This window comes from Halichoeres trimaculatus, unplaced genomic scaffold (assembly GCF_033239565.1).
Source record: "Halichoeres trimaculatus isolate MK-OKI-2021-1 unplaced genomic scaffold, fHalTri1.1 fHalTri1_scaffold_9, whole genome shotgun sequence".
Lineage (NCBI taxonomy): Eukaryota > Metazoa > Chordata > Actinopteri > Labriformes > Labridae > Halichoeres > Halichoeres trimaculatus.
Genome location: NW_027437188.1, coordinates 25,163,392 through 25,182,350, shown reverse-complemented (window position 1 = coordinate 25,182,350; position 18,959 = coordinate 25,163,392). Strand labels below are relative to the sequence as shown.

The 18,959-nt window shown below is 41.0% G+C and overlaps 1 protein-coding gene across 1 annotated transcript in view; it reads right to left on the bottom strand.

The window, feature by feature from the left end:
- Nucleotides 1–1,707: 1,707 nt before the first annotated feature.
- ppp1r37 (protein phosphatase 1, regulatory subunit 37) overlaps nucleotides 1,708–18,959 on the bottom strand; it is a 49,103-nt gene continuing 31,851 nt past the window's right edge. Inside the window, exons 5-13 of the mRNA XM_074679124.1 lie at nucleotides 15,113–15,232; nucleotides 12,647–12,797; nucleotides 12,373–12,528; nucleotides 11,801–11,913; nucleotides 8,752–8,893; nucleotides 8,495–8,661; nucleotides 6,556–8,128; nucleotides 6,386–6,470; nucleotides 1,708–3,495 (exon numbers count right to left, since the gene is read on the bottom strand). Coding sequence (XP_074535225.1) covers nucleotides 6,394–6,470; nucleotides 6,556–8,128; nucleotides 8,495–8,661; nucleotides 8,752–8,893; nucleotides 11,801–11,913; nucleotides 12,373–12,528; nucleotides 12,647–12,797; nucleotides 15,113–15,232 — 2,499 coding nt within the window. The 3' untranslated portion in view covers nucleotides 1,708–3,495; nucleotides 6,386–6,393. The remainder of the gene's footprint in view (nucleotides 3,496–6,385; nucleotides 6,471–6,555; nucleotides 8,129–8,494; nucleotides 8,662–8,751; nucleotides 8,894–11,800; nucleotides 11,914–12,372; nucleotides 12,529–12,646; nucleotides 12,798–15,112; nucleotides 15,233–18,959) is intronic.

The following is an 18,959-nucleotide window of genomic DNA, read 5'->3' as shown; positions in this document are numbered from 1 at the left end:
TGCATACAGTACAGGTCCCATCATGAATCCCAGGCCCTGAGGATACTACACACTGGAAGAGACACAGGAATGAAGGGGTTTTGTCACTCTGATCCATAAAGTCTTTCTTTGACCGCTGATACAGGATAGCTGAGAACTAAAAAAGACAGCTTTTCATTTAATCAATCTGCTGACACTCTGCTCAAACTATGGTCCAAAAGAGTAGTTTAATAATATGGCTGTGTTTTAACTGTGATCTATAATCCAATTTGATTGGATAAGCTTCTGAAACAGCCCCAGGTTCAGTGAGTGTTCAGAAAATCTTTGGATTTATAGGACAAGGGCTTCAGAGAGTCATAAAAATAAACAATTAAACCTAAGACAGTATTTCTCACATTTTTTCCACAAGCTGATTTCTATTTAGATAAAGTTAATCCCAGATTTAGTGGATATAAATAAAATAAAAACCTTTATTCAACATGCAGCACTTTTCACTCATACTTCTGAAGAATGTTAAAAAAGTCTTTTAAGTCGATGTCATGTGACGTAATGTAAGGAGGCGGTCTTAGGGATGTCACCTATTTGTTTCTGATACAAAGTTTTGAAGTCCATCCTTGTCAGGAGCTTTATTAGAAATGCTAAACTCACCTTAGCTTCTGTCGAGGTAGAGTGAAGTAAGGAGGTGGGCTTTTAGCCTTCTTGCTAACAGCTATGGGAGGGTGTGTGCCTATGTTCCCAAATTTCTAAGATTGTGTTCCAAATTGTGGTTTTGTTTGTCTGACTTTGGGTAAAAAGAAAAGTTTGCCATCTATAAGCTGCTTCACCCAAAACTTTTTCAATCAGCCTATTTCTTTTGTTTGTTTTGTAATGATTGTGATGATTTTGAAGCTGTGGGAACACGGAGTTGTGGGGACTTAGGGTCAAACTGGGATGCCAATGCTGTTCAGGTGACGTGTGACTCCAACTGGGAGCAACTTGATCAGCAGGCATCGCACTGCAGGTGTCGCAACACATGGCATCACATGCATCTCATTACATCACTGATGTGATAAGATGCGACATTATGTGACATAATGAGATGTGACATAATGAGATGCATCTCATCACGTAGTATAACTGCTGTGTGTGGGTTGGAATGCACAATGTCACAAACTTAGCTTAGCTCATGTTTTAGCCTTTAGCCAGTGCTCTTTCACTCCCCTGTTCAATTTTCTTTCTGCTCTTCTATCCTTTCTATTTTTGCCAATTCAGCTCCTGTGTACACCATTACTACAAAATTCATCCAATAAATACTTTTCAGCAGAGAAAAAAAAAGATTTTTTCATCTCGATACTAAACTCCACCAACCAACATGATGTCCTCGGGACTTTGTTGGCCTCAAATCAGTCTGGTCCCGTCCGACCTGACGGGGTAGCTGAGAAATAGCATTTAGAAATCACCTATTTTGGCGCTGATATTTCATTTTAAGTTGTGGATTACGATCAGGCATATATCTAAAAGTAAGACTTTTTAAAGGAAAGTCTTCACTGTCTCTTTAGGTATATTGTCCTGTAATGGATCATCTACAGAAGTGATATTGTCAAAGACTAATCTCCACAAAACTGACCACTGATCCATCATCATGCAGGAATTTAAAGAATAAAACATTGAAAGGATTTCTATCTTTTAACACTCATTTGTAGAGTTCAGACACTTTCAATTCAAACGTTCACTCATGTCATTTGTCAGTACATGCATTTATTGGAGGAACAAATTTCGCCATACATATCTTTGTGATTACCAGCACATTTCAATTAAGTTAACAAATTATTATTAAAAATTTCTAAAAATTAAAGCATAACAGACAGTGGGGGGAACTATCTGTCAGGTGGAGAGGAGCAGGAGGGTTGACTGGTGCAGCTTTCAGAAAAAAAACAAACAAGAAAAAGAAGGAACCTGTCTCTGTCTGCTTAAGGGGGGTACTAAAGCAGGATAACCAGTCATCCTGAATAAATATGAAGCTGAAATTTCATAGGAATTCTCAGGACATGGTGTGGAGTCAACAGAGACAGTAACACCTGTATAGTCTCCACAGTTGAAAACCAATCATGGCCACCAGTGCCCCCTTGTGGCCCAGCAGGGTAGTGTTCAAACTTCTAGGACTTGGATGGAATCTGTTTTCTTCTTTTGTAAGTTTTCTTTTCTTCACTAAACTCAACCTCTACATCATTTTCCTCCAACCGACACAGATGAACCCCCTCCCCTTTGGAAGAAAAAAAGAGAAAACCTAAATATTTGCTCTAGTTTAAATCTGAAATATACACCAAAAGGGGCTAATCTTTGAAAGCAACCCCAGAATCGAAACAACGAGCTAAAATTAGAAAAAAAGGGGGAAATAAAGAAAAAGGTTCATAAAATAAATACAAAACAACTGATTTCTCAAAGCAGCCAAAAGAAAAAAAAAACAGCAGACTGAATGTGAAGTGATGCATTTGAAGGCAACAACGATAAGATGGAGCAGAGGAGGTGAGATGTGGAAACAGAGAGGCAGGAGGGGGAGGTGACGACAGAGCTGCTTCTCTTCAACATGAAAATAAAAGGTATTGTCTAAAGTTGCAGAAATCAGGGGATGAAATTTAGTCATTCAAACAGCAAATAACTCAAACTAAAGCGTACATCTTGCTTTCCAACATTCAGGGTTTTCCAGCTGGGGGGAAGGAGCAAAGTGCTGTGCCTCTGCCATGATTCCTGAGGAGCCAAAGTGAGCAGAGGGAGGGAGGTCACTTTGGCAGAGTTCTTTCTCTTTCTTTCTGAAGCAGGGAGAAGTGGGAGCACAGACAGGAAACGTTGACATTTAAACAGACAGGTTAACATCTTCAGCTTCCTCACATATAAAAGCCTTTGACTGTGACCATCGTCCTCCTCTGGAACGGGTGCTTATAGCCAGCAGATCAGCACAGCCGAGTCCATCACTGTTAGTTTGTCTTGTGATTGTGCTGCCAACCCCAACTTTCTAATATCACCATGTTGTGTGTGTGTGTGTGTGTTTGTGTGTGTATGTGTGTAAAAACCTTCAGTTATTTCCCAAACTACAGTGGACATCTACATGAAAGCGAGGAGCAGGTCTGTGAGGAAGATCTGTCTTTGGTTAGTGTTTTCTCTGCCTTTGTCACTCTCAGGCAACCTCTTGTTTGTAAAGATTGCAGGAATGACAAAATGTAGTGATAAGAGGGTGATTTTATTTAGTATTTTGTCCCCTCCTCCTCCTCATACTCAGTGTGCGTTTGTGTGTGTTTCATTGGTTGATGTAGTGTGGATACAGAGGTTTCCTTATTCCATCACAGGCTGGATCCTGAATCTTGTCCTTTCCTTTATTTGTTTGTGTACTGAGCTGTTTCACCACCTCTTCTGTCCTTTTACAGAAAGTTTGTATTGGTGGTAAAGTCAAAAAAACAACAAAAACATTTGAGGGCAACCAGTCATGTAGCAGAGCCAGACAAACTATCCAAGTGCTGTTTTCTCCTGTCGTCACGGTCCCTGTGGAAGAAGTGGAGACAAATTAGTCCAACGAGCAGAGAACAATCAGAGATCCAAACTCGAGAGAAGATAATCCCATTCTGACTAATAAGTAGTGCTGCACAATTTGGGGAAAAGGTGCGATTTACGATTAGGTGGACAATATTGCGATTGCGATTGTGCTTGCGATTTAATAAAAAAAGTTGTGTCATGATGAGTCTACAGACTTGCTTGGTTATCACGGAGAAAAATCTGAATTGCATGTGCTGACATTGCGATATCCTCTTTTGCGATTTTGTAATTGCATGTGCTGACATTGCGATTGCGATAATCGTGCAGCCCTACTAATAAGATGCATATAAGTCATGGTTGACCATCACTGTTGAGTACAAAACTTTAACACAAACCTCTCAGGTTTGTCACAGATGCAGCTCTTTTTTTTCTTTTTTTTTAAAGTTTTTTCAGTTTTTGAGATGCTCTGTCAAGGGCAGAAACTGGGGAAGCTTTTATCAGCCTAGAGCAAGGTTTTAGGGCTGCAACGATTAGTCGACATAATCGACTACGTTGACGAAAAAAATTAATTGTTACAAATTTTAATAGTCGACGCGTCGTATTATTGTTTTTATTGTCATTGTCACATGGTGAAATCAAATACCAGGGGGTAATACTCATTTGTAACTTCAGTTCACAGCATGAGGAGCTGTGTTATTGGAAACTTTTATGGGAAAAGATCACTAAGTTCATATGTGAGGAATACTGATGAGGAAAAATCTCCACTCCCAGGGAGCGCTGTGCGCTGACAGAGGCTCTGACGGAGCCCGACAGCTCCCAGAGTTTAGCGTCTGATAACGCGATTTAGAGAGTCTCCTTCACTCTCTGTTACCGACAGTTTTTCAGGATCTGAGCCACAAACTAGTGTCAAAACTCCCCTAACTTTTGAAAAGAGAGGACATTTATCACCTCTCAAGCTCACACTGCACCGGTAACACTGAGCAGGGAGGAGGAGGGGCGGAGTGTGCATGAGCGAAGTGGAAATAGCGCATGTAGAGAAACGAAACTAAACACGTTGTTATGGAGAGCTGGGAGAGAGTCAGACGGGATCATACAGAGAGCAAAGCAAGCCCCAATGAGCAAATAAACATTAGAAAACAAGCCCAAAGTCGCTAATAAGCAGTCTGTCCAACACTGCGTACAACAACTTAATTTCCCTGTTACCTGCTTCATTCATTTTGAGATTTAGCCTATGTATTTTTTGTATAGCCTAGTACTTATATTTTTTTATGTCATCATGAATGAAATAAAGACAAACAAACAAACAAACAAACATGAAACAGGGCTGACCAATCATAGGAGACAACCTAACTGGGTAAATGCAGTGAAAATGAAGCCCGACATTTAAAAGGCCAATTTAGATTGAAACTCAAAATAATCGTGATTAATCGACTAATCGAAAAATTATTGATAGATTAGTCGACACTAAAAATAATTGTTAGTTGCAGCCCTACAAGGTTTACATATCATTTATGAATACGTGAGCCAATCACAGCATATGCCTGATCAGCTGTTGATAAATGAGTTGCCTGAAAAAAGAATCATAGTTTATAAATGTTCACAGTTCAGCTTGGCTAAAAAATGCAATTCACAAGGGAGTGGGAAAAAAAAAATGAAGGTGAATTTCTTCGTCCTGGAGATCGACACCATGGCAACAGAGGTTGAGAGAAACAGTAGGAAAAAACACTGCACTGTCACTGCAGCATCAAGAGTGTAGTGTTACAAATCAAACACTGGCTGAGTTTAAATTAAATTTCAGTGTAAACAACCTTTTATTCATTAAGTTATTTGTTTGTAGTATGCAACATTTAGAAGTTTTGATATTATTATTTACTATCATTGAAAAAAAAAAGATCACTGCCAAGGGGCAACATCCAGTTAGTAAAAATGAAGCCTTTGCAGAAGTGCCTCAAGTCGCTGTTCATTGAGAATCCGCTTGAGGCTGGATGCAGAAAGACCAGAAGTCACGTACACTCCCAGCCATAAAAACAGACTTTTATTGCATTAAAAAGGATATTTACAGCCTGGTTCAAAAAACAGCTTGGGTCTTAAACCATCATTTTACTATCGGCAAACACTGTATGATGAGTGAATTTTTTTCTAACTTGGCAGTTTAGAAGTTACTAGGATCATTTGATTGTCCAATCAGTGGCACAGCTCAGGTCACGTGACCGCCAAGCGCCCTGTCGCTGTTCGAAGAAAAACTCACAGCCGACATCATATCAAATGTGGCTGCGTCCGCGGATTGGCTTCATTTCACAGTTTCAGCAACAGATGGGTGACGTCATGGAGCGTCTTCAATGTTTCATATGGTCAATGATCGCTACCTAACAATGTGCCACAGCTCTTAATAGATGATGCAGTCATATTCCATCCTGTGGCTACTTTCACACTGAAATGAGTCAGGCGGTGGTTCAGGCGTTTGATGAGGATACCCCAGGATGCCTCCTTTAAGAGGTGGTCCAGGCATGTCTGACTTAGAAGAAAACCCCAGGCTGGACCCAAACTTGATAGGGGGATTATATATCCCACCTAGATCTGGAAAACGTTGCTGAGGAGAGGCTGGTCTCGGTTGAAGTGCTGGGACAGCTGAAGAACATGGATGACTGAGTGTACGGAGCTTGGTCAGGCTCTTTTTTTCTCTTGTTTGTTTTTATAAACTCACTACTCAAAGTCTATCACAAGCTTCTGTGTGCATTTTTAGATGGAAGAAAATGATTAATACAGACTGATGGAACCTGCTGTTACAGAGATGCTTTTCTGTGAACTACCAGCTTCGCACTCAGCATTGATTTCAGGTCAACATGATTTTTGAGGTGTAATCTCCTGTGCATGTTCACTTGTGTTTTTTTTTTTTTACCTTAGTCCTCATGGTGCATCTCTCCCCGCCTCCAAACTGGCTTCTAGCAGTAGTTCCTCCAGATCCTGTCCACAGCTGACGCTCACTACACAAGTGAAGCACATACGTCTGATCACACAAACTATTCTACACATGTAACGTTCTTATTTACAGAAATAACAGTATCTCACCGTGCTCCATCACACAGCTGCCGGGTTTGGGGCTTTCAGCTTCCAGCAAATGGAGAGAGAACTCTGGCTTCAGGCCGTTGGGCAGAGACGAGGCAACCACATCCTCCTCGTGAGCCTCGGAGAAACTCTCCCCCTCGTCTGCGGAGCTCTCATCAGGGGAATCCTCCTCTTTGACAGGGGCAGGTTCAGGACTCTCTAAGGCTGCACCTCCTTGAAGGTCTGACTCCTGAGCAACACTTGCTGTTTGTTGATCAGTGTGCACTGACAGAACAAGCTCTTCTGTATCTGTTTGCTGCTTTGAACTCGGCTCCTCGGGGCTCAGTGGAATGCTCTCTTCTTCTGTTAAACTTGGTTTTACATTTTCCAACACGTCTGCTGCTGCGCCCAGGTTTCCCTGCAGAGGAAGGGACTCTTTTTCTTCTTCTGCTGTTTGGTTCAGTGACTGGGTCTCCTCGGATGCAGATGCTAGCTCATTCTGTAGCTGTTCATCAGCAGATGCTAACAGCGGCTGATGTGTTTCTGCTGCAGGGGTACCAGGGCTGAGTTTGTTTACCTGTCCCCTGTCTTCTACACCTTCCTCCTTGTCTTTCTTCTCCTCTTCTACTAAAGTGGGTTCAGTTTGGGGTCTTTTATTGCTTTCTATTCCTTCCCCTGGAACATCTGACTGCGGGGCTGGACTTGGACCTGTCACCTCAGGGTCTAAAGTGCTCGCTGTCACATCCTCCGCAGGTGGACTATCAGACTGGGACTCTAATGTTTGGGTCAGTGTGGTGTTTAGTGCTACAGGACTCTGCTCCGTCACCTTACAGTCTAATGATGGAGCAGGTAAGCTCTCCTTTCCACCCTCCTCCATCAGCTGAGTTTGAGATGCGAGCGGTGGTTGTGTTGGCTGTGTCTTCACCTCTGCCGGCTTCTTCGAGGCCTCTTTTGGTGCACTTCTCTGGAACTGCTGGAGCTGCTGCTGCTCAGGCGGGCTCTCTACTCTGGTCACCATGAAGATTTTATGACCCCTCCCAGGACTAGACACGGATATACAGCGACCAGGAGATGGAGGTGTGTTAGGAGGAGCCGTGGAGTCTGTGATGTTGATGCCTGAAACGACATTCGACCCTCCAGCAGGTGGAGGTGAGGACGTACTTGAGGCACTGAGGAGGGGCTGCACGGCCACTGTCTGTGTTTCAGGAGCAGGAGTCTGGCTCGAGGGAGCGGAGGAGTTCAACACAGAAGTGGACTTTGTTACCACCTCCTCCTCATCCTCTGTATCTGAGTCTGACTCCAGGTTAATCTGAGGAGCGTTAGTGTCAGAGCTCTCTCCTGACTGGCTGCTCGTCTGTCCTTCACTTTCTCTTGTTTCCTCTTCTCCCTCTTTAGCCTTTGTTTTATCTTTCTCCTCCTCTGCTGGCTCCTCCTCTTCGTCTCTGGTCCCGTCTTCTGTGGCAATTTCAGCCATGGATGCAGACTGTCTCATCTTCTGCTCTGTTTCTTCCTTCTCCTTAGCAAAGATGAAGTTTCTCTTGCAGCCGTTCTGTATCTCTGTCAGCAGAGCACGTTGGGTTTCAATGAAGCTCTTCACCTGGGAGACAAAAATAGATATTCAATATGCAACACAATCCAAACAGCTGAATCAAAGTATTTCCTTCAGTTAATCCAGCTTGTTCCATAACACAGTTTTTTAAACAGTAGGGGCGGCCAGAGAGCCCCTTCTCTATCATCTCCTGTCTTCTGGTACCTGACAGATACATTATGAGGCCTTAAGCCCTCTGAAAAGTAATAAAAATGGTCAAAGCTTCTGCTGTCGTATTTCCATTTCTTTCTTTTATTGTTATAGTTAGATTTTTACAACTATTTCTGCCTTTATTCTGAGCAGACAGATCAGTGGATAGTGAGAATAAGGGGAAAGAGACAGCATGTTGGTCCTCTCTCCAGTTTCAAAACTCACAGTTTCTTTCTTAGGCTCCCGGTCAAGGTCCAGGCGCAGCAGAGAAGTATTGACTTTCAGAGCGAGCGACAGAGCCATCAGTCCACCCGTCTTGATCTCGTTCTCTCGAAGGTCAAGGCGCAGCAGCCGCGGGCTCTCGGCGATAAATTCAGCCACAGCCACAGCTCCTAAAACGCAGATGACACAAAGAGACAGGGGATGAAAAATATTCAAGATGAGAACAGGACCAGCCAGAGCAGAGGGCGCTGGGTCTTCACCTTCACAGGAGAGTTTGGTGGAAGCGAGGCCCAGTCTGAGCACAGAGCGGTTGGCGATAAGTCCGTCTTTCAGCTTGTGGACGCCTTCGTTGCCCACCGAGTTATGGCCGAGGTTAAGAGTCTCCAGACTCTGGGTGCAGGGCTGAAGGAGGGACAGGAACACAAAGGAAGGCGCTTGAGTGGCAGTGATGTAACACAAAGGAGCTGTGAGAGCATGTAGCTAGAAATATAATTTCCCCTTGGGGTCGATAGAGTATTTCTGATCCACAATGATTGTTTGAAGTTTGAAGTTTGAAGAACAAGATTTTGTTGCTTCAGTAAAGGTAGGATACGTGCTGCTCATGTTAAGTTTCAAAATCACAACGGGTTTGTTCATGTTCATGATTTATCTATGGAACAATTTTGTCAAGCTTTTTATAAGCAGACTGTGAAATGCACAACATTTACAGCCCCTTCAAAACAACAGTACGGGAAGATGTGTTAACAGTTATGATCTGTTACTCTAAATAGAGAAGAAGTTCTCTCAAAAGTCTCATTTTACTTGGTTTTAAGCTGGAAAAACCAGACCCCTAAAGTAATCTTTCCTGTGAACTACTCATGATACAATGAAATTTAGGGCGCTTACTTCCATTAAGCTTTTAAACAGTGCTTTTTAAGGCTGCAGGGATTGTGCAATATTTACATGGTTTTCTTTCTTTTATTGCAGGGTATGTGCAATATGTGTATAATGTGAAACTTCTGTAATGTGCAATTTTGTGTTGTTTTATCAGATTGTAGAGCAGCAGGTGAGTCCAAAACAAATCGAGTCGAATCAAATCGAATCGAATTGAATTAAATTGTACTTAGAGCCTGCAGGCTGTGCCATGAGTATGCCGTTTGGGGCAAAAAAAGAGTCTTAATTTCATGACTTTTATCTGTTACAGCCTTTTAAACACTTGTTTGTCTTTCATGCCTGTTTAATGTCAATCTTTCTCGTTTATAACACAGTTTCCATGCTCCTTTTTGCAACAACTTAAACCTGGCTAAGCGTTTTTCGAAATTACTTTGTGGATGGTGCGATGCCTAAATCCTAAATACTACATTGAAATAACTTGTTCACTTTCCAAATGAAAGTCAGGCTGGTGTCAATGCATCAGCTGCTCAGAATAAGAGGCTGATTTCATTCTGTTTAAACGCATCTCTCCCTAAACATCTTTATATATTTCATGTCTATTACTGATCTTTAACTGTACCTACGCCATGCAACAGCATCTTAAGCTGCGTTTCCACCAAGCAGTTTGGGTCGGTTCAGTACGGTTTGGGACGGTTTGGTACAGTTAAGCCTGATCCCGTTTGCATTTCCACAGCAAACTGTGCCCTCTCGTGGTGGGCGGCGTGTAAGCCAGATGCTGGAAGCCGCAGCTGTTAAACAATAGCGCGACGTCTGTCTTCTATTTGTAACTGGTTAGAGTTAAAATCCAACATGTCTCCATTGTATTGTACTAATCCAGTACACTGTGATTATCTCCTGTGTTAGGTGTCAGCAGCCAGGCAGCCATGTGATGTTTTAATTTTTTTTATCTGCTGAGGGTGTAAAGCCTTTTTTGTGTATCCTGTAACGTCTCCTGACATAACAGAGATTTCTTGGAAGAGATAAAAAAAAAACCCATCTTCTTGTAATACAAAAGAAATAACATCCTGTGTTCTCAAAAATAACAGCTCTGATGTATTTCGCGATTGTTTTTGAGTCTAAAGCAGTACCAACACATGAGCAGAACTCAGATGAGCTACATGTGTGAAGCCAAACAGCTGCTTTTTCCATCCTGCTTTCACCTTGGTTTTTTTTGATGATGTGATAACATAACCATGCAACTGGTGTAAACCTGAAAGAGTGACACATAACAGGATGGATAATGACACGTCTGGCAGACTGCTCACGAAAAAAGCCACTCTCACTGAACAGTAACGATCTCTGCACATCTTTCTGTTTGTCAGGTGTGTTGATATAAAAAAAACTATCATCATAGCTCTGAACGCAATCGTGCTGTGAACATGACTCTGTGGCTCCTGTGGTGAGTGTTTGATGTCGTGTCCTGTCTCCTGCCGTGAGGGACGTGCTGAAAAGCAGCTTTGTGAAATTTTAGAGGCAGAGCTTCTAAAAGTTTCCAGAGTGCATGAATGAAAAATGCTTTCAACTCTTCGAATCTGTCCTTTTCTGACCAGTAGGTAGCGTCTGTATTGCTGAAAGTCCTAAAGTTACAGGGCGAGTGACAGAAATGAAATGAAAATATGAACTTTTTATATCTGCATATGCTGTCAGTGTCATAAGGGTTCATGCAGAAAAGTTTATCTTGGTTTGTCAAGCCTGTAACTGTAATGAGTCAGCACGGTCTGCATTTGAAAACTAAAACAGCAAGAGAAGAATGAGTGTGACGAGTCGGCGTTATCACTCGACAACAGACATGAGAGAAAAGTCTTCAGCGGTGAATTATCAAAACTCTGTGGAATCAGACCAAGTTGAAGGCAGAAAAATGTGGTCATGGGAGGGATATGAGCACACCAAATGTCAGGTGCATGACGAGGGACTTCCTTGTTGTCAAATTATAACCTCTGACTTGCAGAGTGGTGTTCAGTATACACAAGGAAACATGCAACATAAAAATGACACGAGAACATGATATTCAGTCTGTATAGATGATAACTTAAGACTAAAGATAATGAAGAGGTTTTGCATGCTGAGTTCAGGCTGAATAGTTTTGAAATGTGTGGTATTTCAGTTAAATATGTTAAAGTGGATACGGTTAATTTGCAGAATGGATGATAATGCATTTAAAAAAATCTGATTTTGATTACTAATGTCTGAATTTAAGCATCACATGAGTAATGCAGCCCATAAAAGTGGAGCTAGCACCAGAAAAGCTTGTGAACTCACCTTTCTGTAGCCGTAACAGAACACACTATTCTGTCCCATGATTTCATCATAAAACATCTGATAAGTGTGTGTGCAGACTGCGTTTATTGTTCCCTGCAGAATGTGAGTGTGTGTGAATTTGTGTGTGCATGTGTGTACCAGCGCAGCAGCTAGATATCCCATGCCATTGTGTGTGAGCTGGTTGTTCCATAGCACCAAAGTGACTAGGCCCTTCCTCTGCTCTTTCAGTCCTTCGCACACGTAGGCCAGACCTGCAGGCACAATCACATAAAGAGTTAGTGCATCTGTTCTAAGCTTAGACATAGCTTTTAGGAACTAAAACATCCTACAAGATATGCTCAAACTGTACTTGTGTTTTTTTTTAGATTGGCTCTTCATTTTTGTTGTTTTTATAACAAAGTGCATATTTTAAATTCTTGGGGCTATTTTGTACAAAAATAGAATCTTAAACTTAGTCTAAATCTAATTTTAGGAAGTGCCAAGTGTTTCTATCAGGCCAAAGGTGTTGCAGACTTGTTCATCGTGAAAAGCTGGAATTAGTTTTGTTATGTGTGCACCTACCTCTCAAGCACAACTAAACAAAGTCTGGGAAAATGGATAAAAAGACAACATGCTCCCAATTTACCTCAAGAAAAGGAAAGTAGATTTATGAAATTCTAAATTTTCCATGTCTATTTTTCACCCCGTTGGTCACTTCTCTGTCTCTGTACCTGAGTCTAAGATGTGGTTGTTGCGCAGGTCCAAGATCTGAATGTTGTAGTTAAACTTCAGTAAGTTGCCAAGTTGGGCTGAGTCCTGCAGACCGTTGAGCTTGTTGTCTGCCAGGTACAACTCCCGCAGGTTCATGTTCATCTTCAGAGCCGTAGCTTTGTAGAAAAAAAAAGATGATGCAGGGAAGTGAGTGTTAGAGGAGAAACAGACTGTCAGGAATAGAGGGCTTTGTTCAGAGCATTACTTTAGGTCTCCCCTCTCTCTGCTTCTTACCCAGTAACATGAGCGGTCTGCCGGACAGGCCAGCGTTCTCTAGGTGGAGGACAGCCAGGCTGCCACTGATCCTGAGCGCTCGTGCAACAAAGGGTGCAGAGTGATCCAGCAGAGGGGTGTTACGTGCATCCAGATACTGCAAAGAGCTCGTCTGGGGTGGGGGGCATAAAAAGAGAAGCATCTCATTTAGCAGAAATCACAAAATATGAAAAACATCATTTTAACAGAAATAAACTCAGTGAGTGTAGTAAAAAAACAAAAAACAAAAAACAGACTACTTCATATTTGTATCAACCCCGAGGAGAGTGGCTGTACTAATCTGATGAAAACAGCAGCTGCGGTAATGTTCAAAGTAAGAAAATACATGGGTCCATCTTGTCGCTCTGATATTACTTTTTATGTGATTCATTCCAGGCCTCACCTCCAGGACTCAAGGACATACACTGTGTTTTAAGATTCATTGTCCTTCCCTGAAATGAACTGCTCCGACTTTTTATTGACGAGCTTTCGCACAATCTCCAAGCCTGAACATTAGTTTGGTGTCTCACAGCAGCTCCTCATTAATCTTCAGACACTCAGTGTTTGTAGTCAGGGGAGATGCCATTTGATTTGCACACTGATTTGACGACAAATTATGTTTTCACATAGTCACAGATGTGATAAGGAGAAGACTGTGCTGCTGGTGTGCGTTTTGTTAGCACAGTAATTTTATCATTTGTAGCTGTGATCAAGAATTTTGTTGTTTTCCCTCAAGGACTGAGAAAAATAAACAAGATCTCAGCAAACAAACAGAAAAGGGCAAAATGTTAATAATGAGGGATGAAAAGTAATTTGTGGGTTTGCAAACACTGCCAGGAGAGGAGCTAAGAAAAGCACTTAGTTCACAAACAATAAACATATTTTTCACTTTCAATTACAAATCAAACACTTTCTGTGATTTTTTTCTAAAAGAGACCTGCAAACAAAAAGTTTTGTTAAACAGACTGACATAATGTGAGTATATGGAATTAAAAAAGACTAACATAACATGTTTTTTTCACTTCCTTGAAAACGAACCCTCAGATGTATGTTTATGAGCTCCCGTTCCACAAATATTGTTCAAAACTTCATGTCTTCATGTGTTTACCCAGAAACTTATTTGTATTCCTTGCACTGAACGGTGATGACTGAAGTAAAGTACACTCTAAAGGGCACCACAAGACTTTGGAAGGATAAGCAAGGAAGAACCGACCTGTGTGTCTGGGTGATGACAGAAGACAGCAGCACAGAGCAGCTCAGACTCAGAGATTAAAATAATACATCAACACCACTGATACACTGACAGGTGCTACAGCAAAATTCAATCTGTAAGCACCTTAAAGCTGTATCTTTATTAATGATGAACTTTGAAACGCTCACATATAAAGTTGCCACAAAGACCCAAAGTATTGTGCTGCTTGTTGTGAAACTCCTGATATTTTAATTCAGTTTATTGTTTTTGAACTATATTTATAAACGTATTATTACATAAACTTTAATTTCTTTGCCATACACACATCTACATTATTATTACCATTTCTTGTCCGCTAAACAGTAAATCATAGCAGTGAGTGAGTCAATGAATTAATGTTTGTGGAGCAGTAATAATTCCAATTTACAGTTTGGTATCTATCATTCCATAATTTAACTTTTGTTTGTCTTAAAAAAAAGTTCCTGCTCTCTTTGAACCCCCCCCCCCCCCCCCCCCCCAAAAAAAAAAAACCCACTGTTTTAGGATAAAACATAAATATCCATCAGATTTTTATGTTTACAAACAAATATATATGTATATTTTATTCCATCATTATTCTGAAACTTGTTCAAATGTAATCCCAGATTCCTTCATAAACTAACAGACTCGTTGATCAACTTCAGCTTTCTTATTTTAAAATAAAACACAGTTCACTTTTGTCTTGTGGTTGTCAAAATTTTAAAAAGAAACTCTAGTCACATTAAATTCATTAATATTTAATAGTTTGTCTTTTGGTGTTTTTGCTCCTTTACTTTTTAAACTTTCTTTTTTTCTATGAAGTCACTGATTTTGTGGTTTTCACAATTTTAAAATGTAATATGTGATTTGAAGGATCAACTTGGATTTTGTGTACTTATGCTGCTCCTGAGAGTTTGAATTAAGGTTTCATTTCCTAAGTCCTTTCTTATAATCTGGGTGGCTTCCTGACCTCGTTTGACATACCATTTTCATGCAGTCTTATGTGTTTAAATAAAGGATAATAATGAAAGGAATAAATAAGGATAAAACAAAATTTAAAAAAGTGATAAAAACTTTCACTTTTCACTAACTAACCCTAACCCTTCACAAAACCAAAAATAAAATAGAACAACACACAATAACATATATTTTTTTAATAAATTAAGGCAAAATAAAGTTTAATCAAATAAAAGCTGAATCCTTTATTGTCCCTCTCTCCAGTGGTGAAAACCTCTCACCTTTCTCATCATGTGAGCTGCAGCCTGCCATCCTCTCGTGCCGATGTGCTTGTTGAATGAGATGTTGAGATGCGTGGCCGACTCGTAGTACTCGATCATGTCGAACAAAGCTGATGCACCCTGAGGAGAGCAGCGTGCAGGGAGACACCAAGGAGGACAAGAGATAATCATGTTTAAAATGTCATTTCACATCACGTCTCCAACAGTTGGAAACTAATCTCACAGGTGGTCAGGGGGTCAAAACCTTTAAAATAGATGTCACGAGACAGTGTGAGGCAGATGGAGTTACCATGGCAATGGTGATTTAGGATAGGTCAGACCTGCTTAGGTGTTTCCATGAGGGTTTCAGATAGGGGTGAAAAGAGGTGAAATGGAAAGTGTAGATGCTTTTATTTTCCAGGTTAAGGACTGATTCAAGCCTGGCGGGGCTCAAGCAAGCACTTTGACCTTATTGTTTTTATTTATAAATGTGCAAACAATCTTTTTTTTTTCATCTACTGGCCCTTTTTATGAAATATCAGAATTTGACAGAAAATCAGTCATAGCTCCTCAAAGTTATGTTTTTATTTATCTTGTTTAGTCAGATCAGAGGTTATTCTAATTAATTATTTCATTTAAAAAGTTAATTATTTCTATGCAATAAGTCAAATGTGGTTGTATGGCTCTGCTCAGGAGCTCCCTGCTCCTCCAGATGCCAAAAGCCTGACATGAGGAGAGCACACCTCCCCTCTTTTTCATATGCATACATGGAGAGCCAAAGCAGGGAGAGCAGCAGGAAAGACCCCAGAAGTACAGAACCGAGAGAGCATTGGTGAAATTTCATAGCACAGTAGAAAAAGAGGAGCTGGGGTGCAGGGGAGGCAGGGTGAAGCAGTTTCAGCAAAAAAACATTTTTTTCTTTTTTCCCGCTCAGTTGTGTAAATATTATCAGCTGAGCTGTCAGCTGATAGGGACTGGTGATAAGAGCAGCTGATGTTCTGTGGGCCCAGCTTGACTTCATGGCCTGCCTGAACTAACACCAAGCTTCATGTGTTTTTGAAACAACTGAGTGATCAGCTAATCCTTGAAGCTTGATATTATTAAAAATGAATATGTGGATTCTTTCACATTCAATAGAGTTTACTCTTCAAACATAATGACTTAAGAAGGTCGACTGATGATGAAAATACTTAAGTGACTGTGGTTTGATCAGTGCATTAAAAGGACTAAAGTTTCATCCATTACTGAAAAACTGCCTGTAAAGCTGTTGATGACTCTGGAGATGAGTCAAATGGCCTAATCTGCTTTTCCTCTATCACTTTGATGACCTTAAAGTCATCAGCACATTTTAACTAAAACTGAAAAGGTTCAATAGCTCTGATGATATCTACAAAGTCTGACAGGCTGCTTGATAGTGTCTCGTAACCTTTACCTCCTCTGCATGTGTGACTGTGTAAACTGGGAGAAATTATCGAGTTTACACACGTGAGTTTGTCTACAGGGTGGGGGAGATGATGAGTCACATTGAGTCCAATAAAAGCCAGCCTGTGTGAGCGCTCCTCCCCGTGCTCTTTCAAACATCTCTCCAAAACTATTTTCTGCTCTTTCATCTCCCAAAAAGGCGCCACTGCTGCAGATGTGAAGCTCTGCCAAATGAAGCCATCCCCTGTGTTTCATCTCACATAAAAGATGAATCCATCTTTCGCTTCCCTCGTTGATTCCTTTTTCTATCACCCTTTCCTCTTATGTTTCTCTTCTCCAGCTTCACATCCTTGATAGTTTCTCCTTTCAGCTCCTCGTTTATTCCGAGCCAAAGGCGGGACACTTGTCTTTGAATGAGACGCCGGTGACCCAATCACTGACTCATTCAGGCCTCTTCATTCACATTTCCGGGACAGTGTTACACGTTTGGTGAGCTGGGTGCTTACGTCATCCTGCGTTTTGTTTGGATTATGTGAGTGTTTGTGTTTCTGCATAAGCTGGTTGTGTGTTCTCTAAAAATAAATATCTGTGGAGTAAATATGTGCGCAACAGTTTTGAGAGGCTGCAAAATATTTCTAGATAACAATAACCTATTTCTGTTCAGTACAACCTCTGTTTAAGTGCATCCTCCACAGCATGTAAATTAAACCTGTCATGTGTATTTGACACAACACGTCAGAGGTCACTGGAAACTCCGGCTCCAACAAACTGACACCTTTGTTTTCAGGAAATAGGAGCAGGCAGAATGAGGTAGATAATGAGCTTCTGAGTGGTTGATGAACGAGGATTTGGTCACATTAAACAAACTAGCTGAACACCTGGAGTAAATCCAATCCTAATATGAGCCTGACCACATCCAAATACACTCTGCATGTTAATAACATGTCAGATGGAAGTGATAGGTTAGAAGAATAAAAATAATTATTTAGAAGAAGCAGAATAACCAGGGGTACATCTTGTATGTTTTCTAACTCCTGTAAAGTGCAGCTGCCACAGTGATCCATATCACCCAGTCCAGCTGGTTGAAGCACATACTCCTTGAACAGAGGCTGCACAGACCCTTTAATACATGCCTTCTCCCAATCTTAACTCCTTTACTTATTCTTGCTGAAAATTGTGTTAACCAATTCACACCTAAGACATCTGCAGAAAACATCCTTAAAAACCTGAGCATAAATTGCACACAATCTCTACAAACCTGAACGTTTTCTGGAAAAAAAAGTATTCTGAGCTGTCAGAATTTACTACAACCTTCAAATCTCAGCCTCTGGAGAAGACAGAAACAGGAAAAAAAACTATTTGATATTTTAGAACTTGGGCTTTTATTTATTGGAAGATCCTTGCTTTTACCCATGCGTATTTCATGAGAAAATCACAGCGAATTTCATTAGCCGCATGTCCTAAAATGACAGTACCTTCTAAAATGGCCATTGCATCGAGTCTTAAAGGGATAGACGCGCGTGGCATTAGAGGCTGGCTTTACATGTGTTGCACCCAGTCTAAATGGGTTAATGACCCTGGTCACAGTTGAGCGCATGCACAAAACCTTCAACCTTTATTTTCTTTCTTTCTTGTTTTCCATATTATTCTATTTTCATTTAAAATGCAAAATTTTCATCTGGGATTTTCTTTTAAATGTTTGCCCCGCTCTGGGCATCCGTTTGGACAAAGCTGTGGCATGTTTTTCATTGTTTGTCATGGAGGAACCACAGAACTTAGCTAGAACTCTGTTGCTGTTGTTGATGCAGTTGCGCAGGAATCCTGTAATGTTTAAACCCATTCTTAGCTGCCTGGTAGCGCTGAAACCAGGCCGGTTCATTGCCAAAGCCTCTGGAGATTCCTGCAGAACTCTGGATATCTAAGATTTTGCACTTGGATGCAGAGGAGGCAAAGAGAGCTGTTTTTACAATATGGGAGAGAATATGTGACTCTTGTCTTACTTCTCTCATTATTGGCAACGCAAGATCTTGGGTAAATAGGATGGACAAACTTATAGGACTAACCTAGAGTCAGTCAGAGTTTGGGGAGTGCTGTATGTTGTGCCTTATGGAGACGTGGCTGCGTCAAGATATCACTGACCTTAATGCCATCATAGACGACTTCCAGGAGGTCTCTGCTAACTGTAAAATTGTGCTGCTGCTTGGACGTAGACTTTTAGTTGTGGGTCTCCCGTCCTCTTTCCTGCTACCTGACAACTTTGTGATGCATACTCAGTACCATCACTGTCTGACTGCAGACAGAGCATCTGAGATTGTAGTTTACTTTCTGTTTGTACTTTCTATTAAGATTCTTAGCATACTGTGTACAAGTTTACCTGTAAAAACTGGTTTTACTCCCAGAGATAATCAAAGTATTTATGATTCTGATTTCTGTGAATTAAATAAAG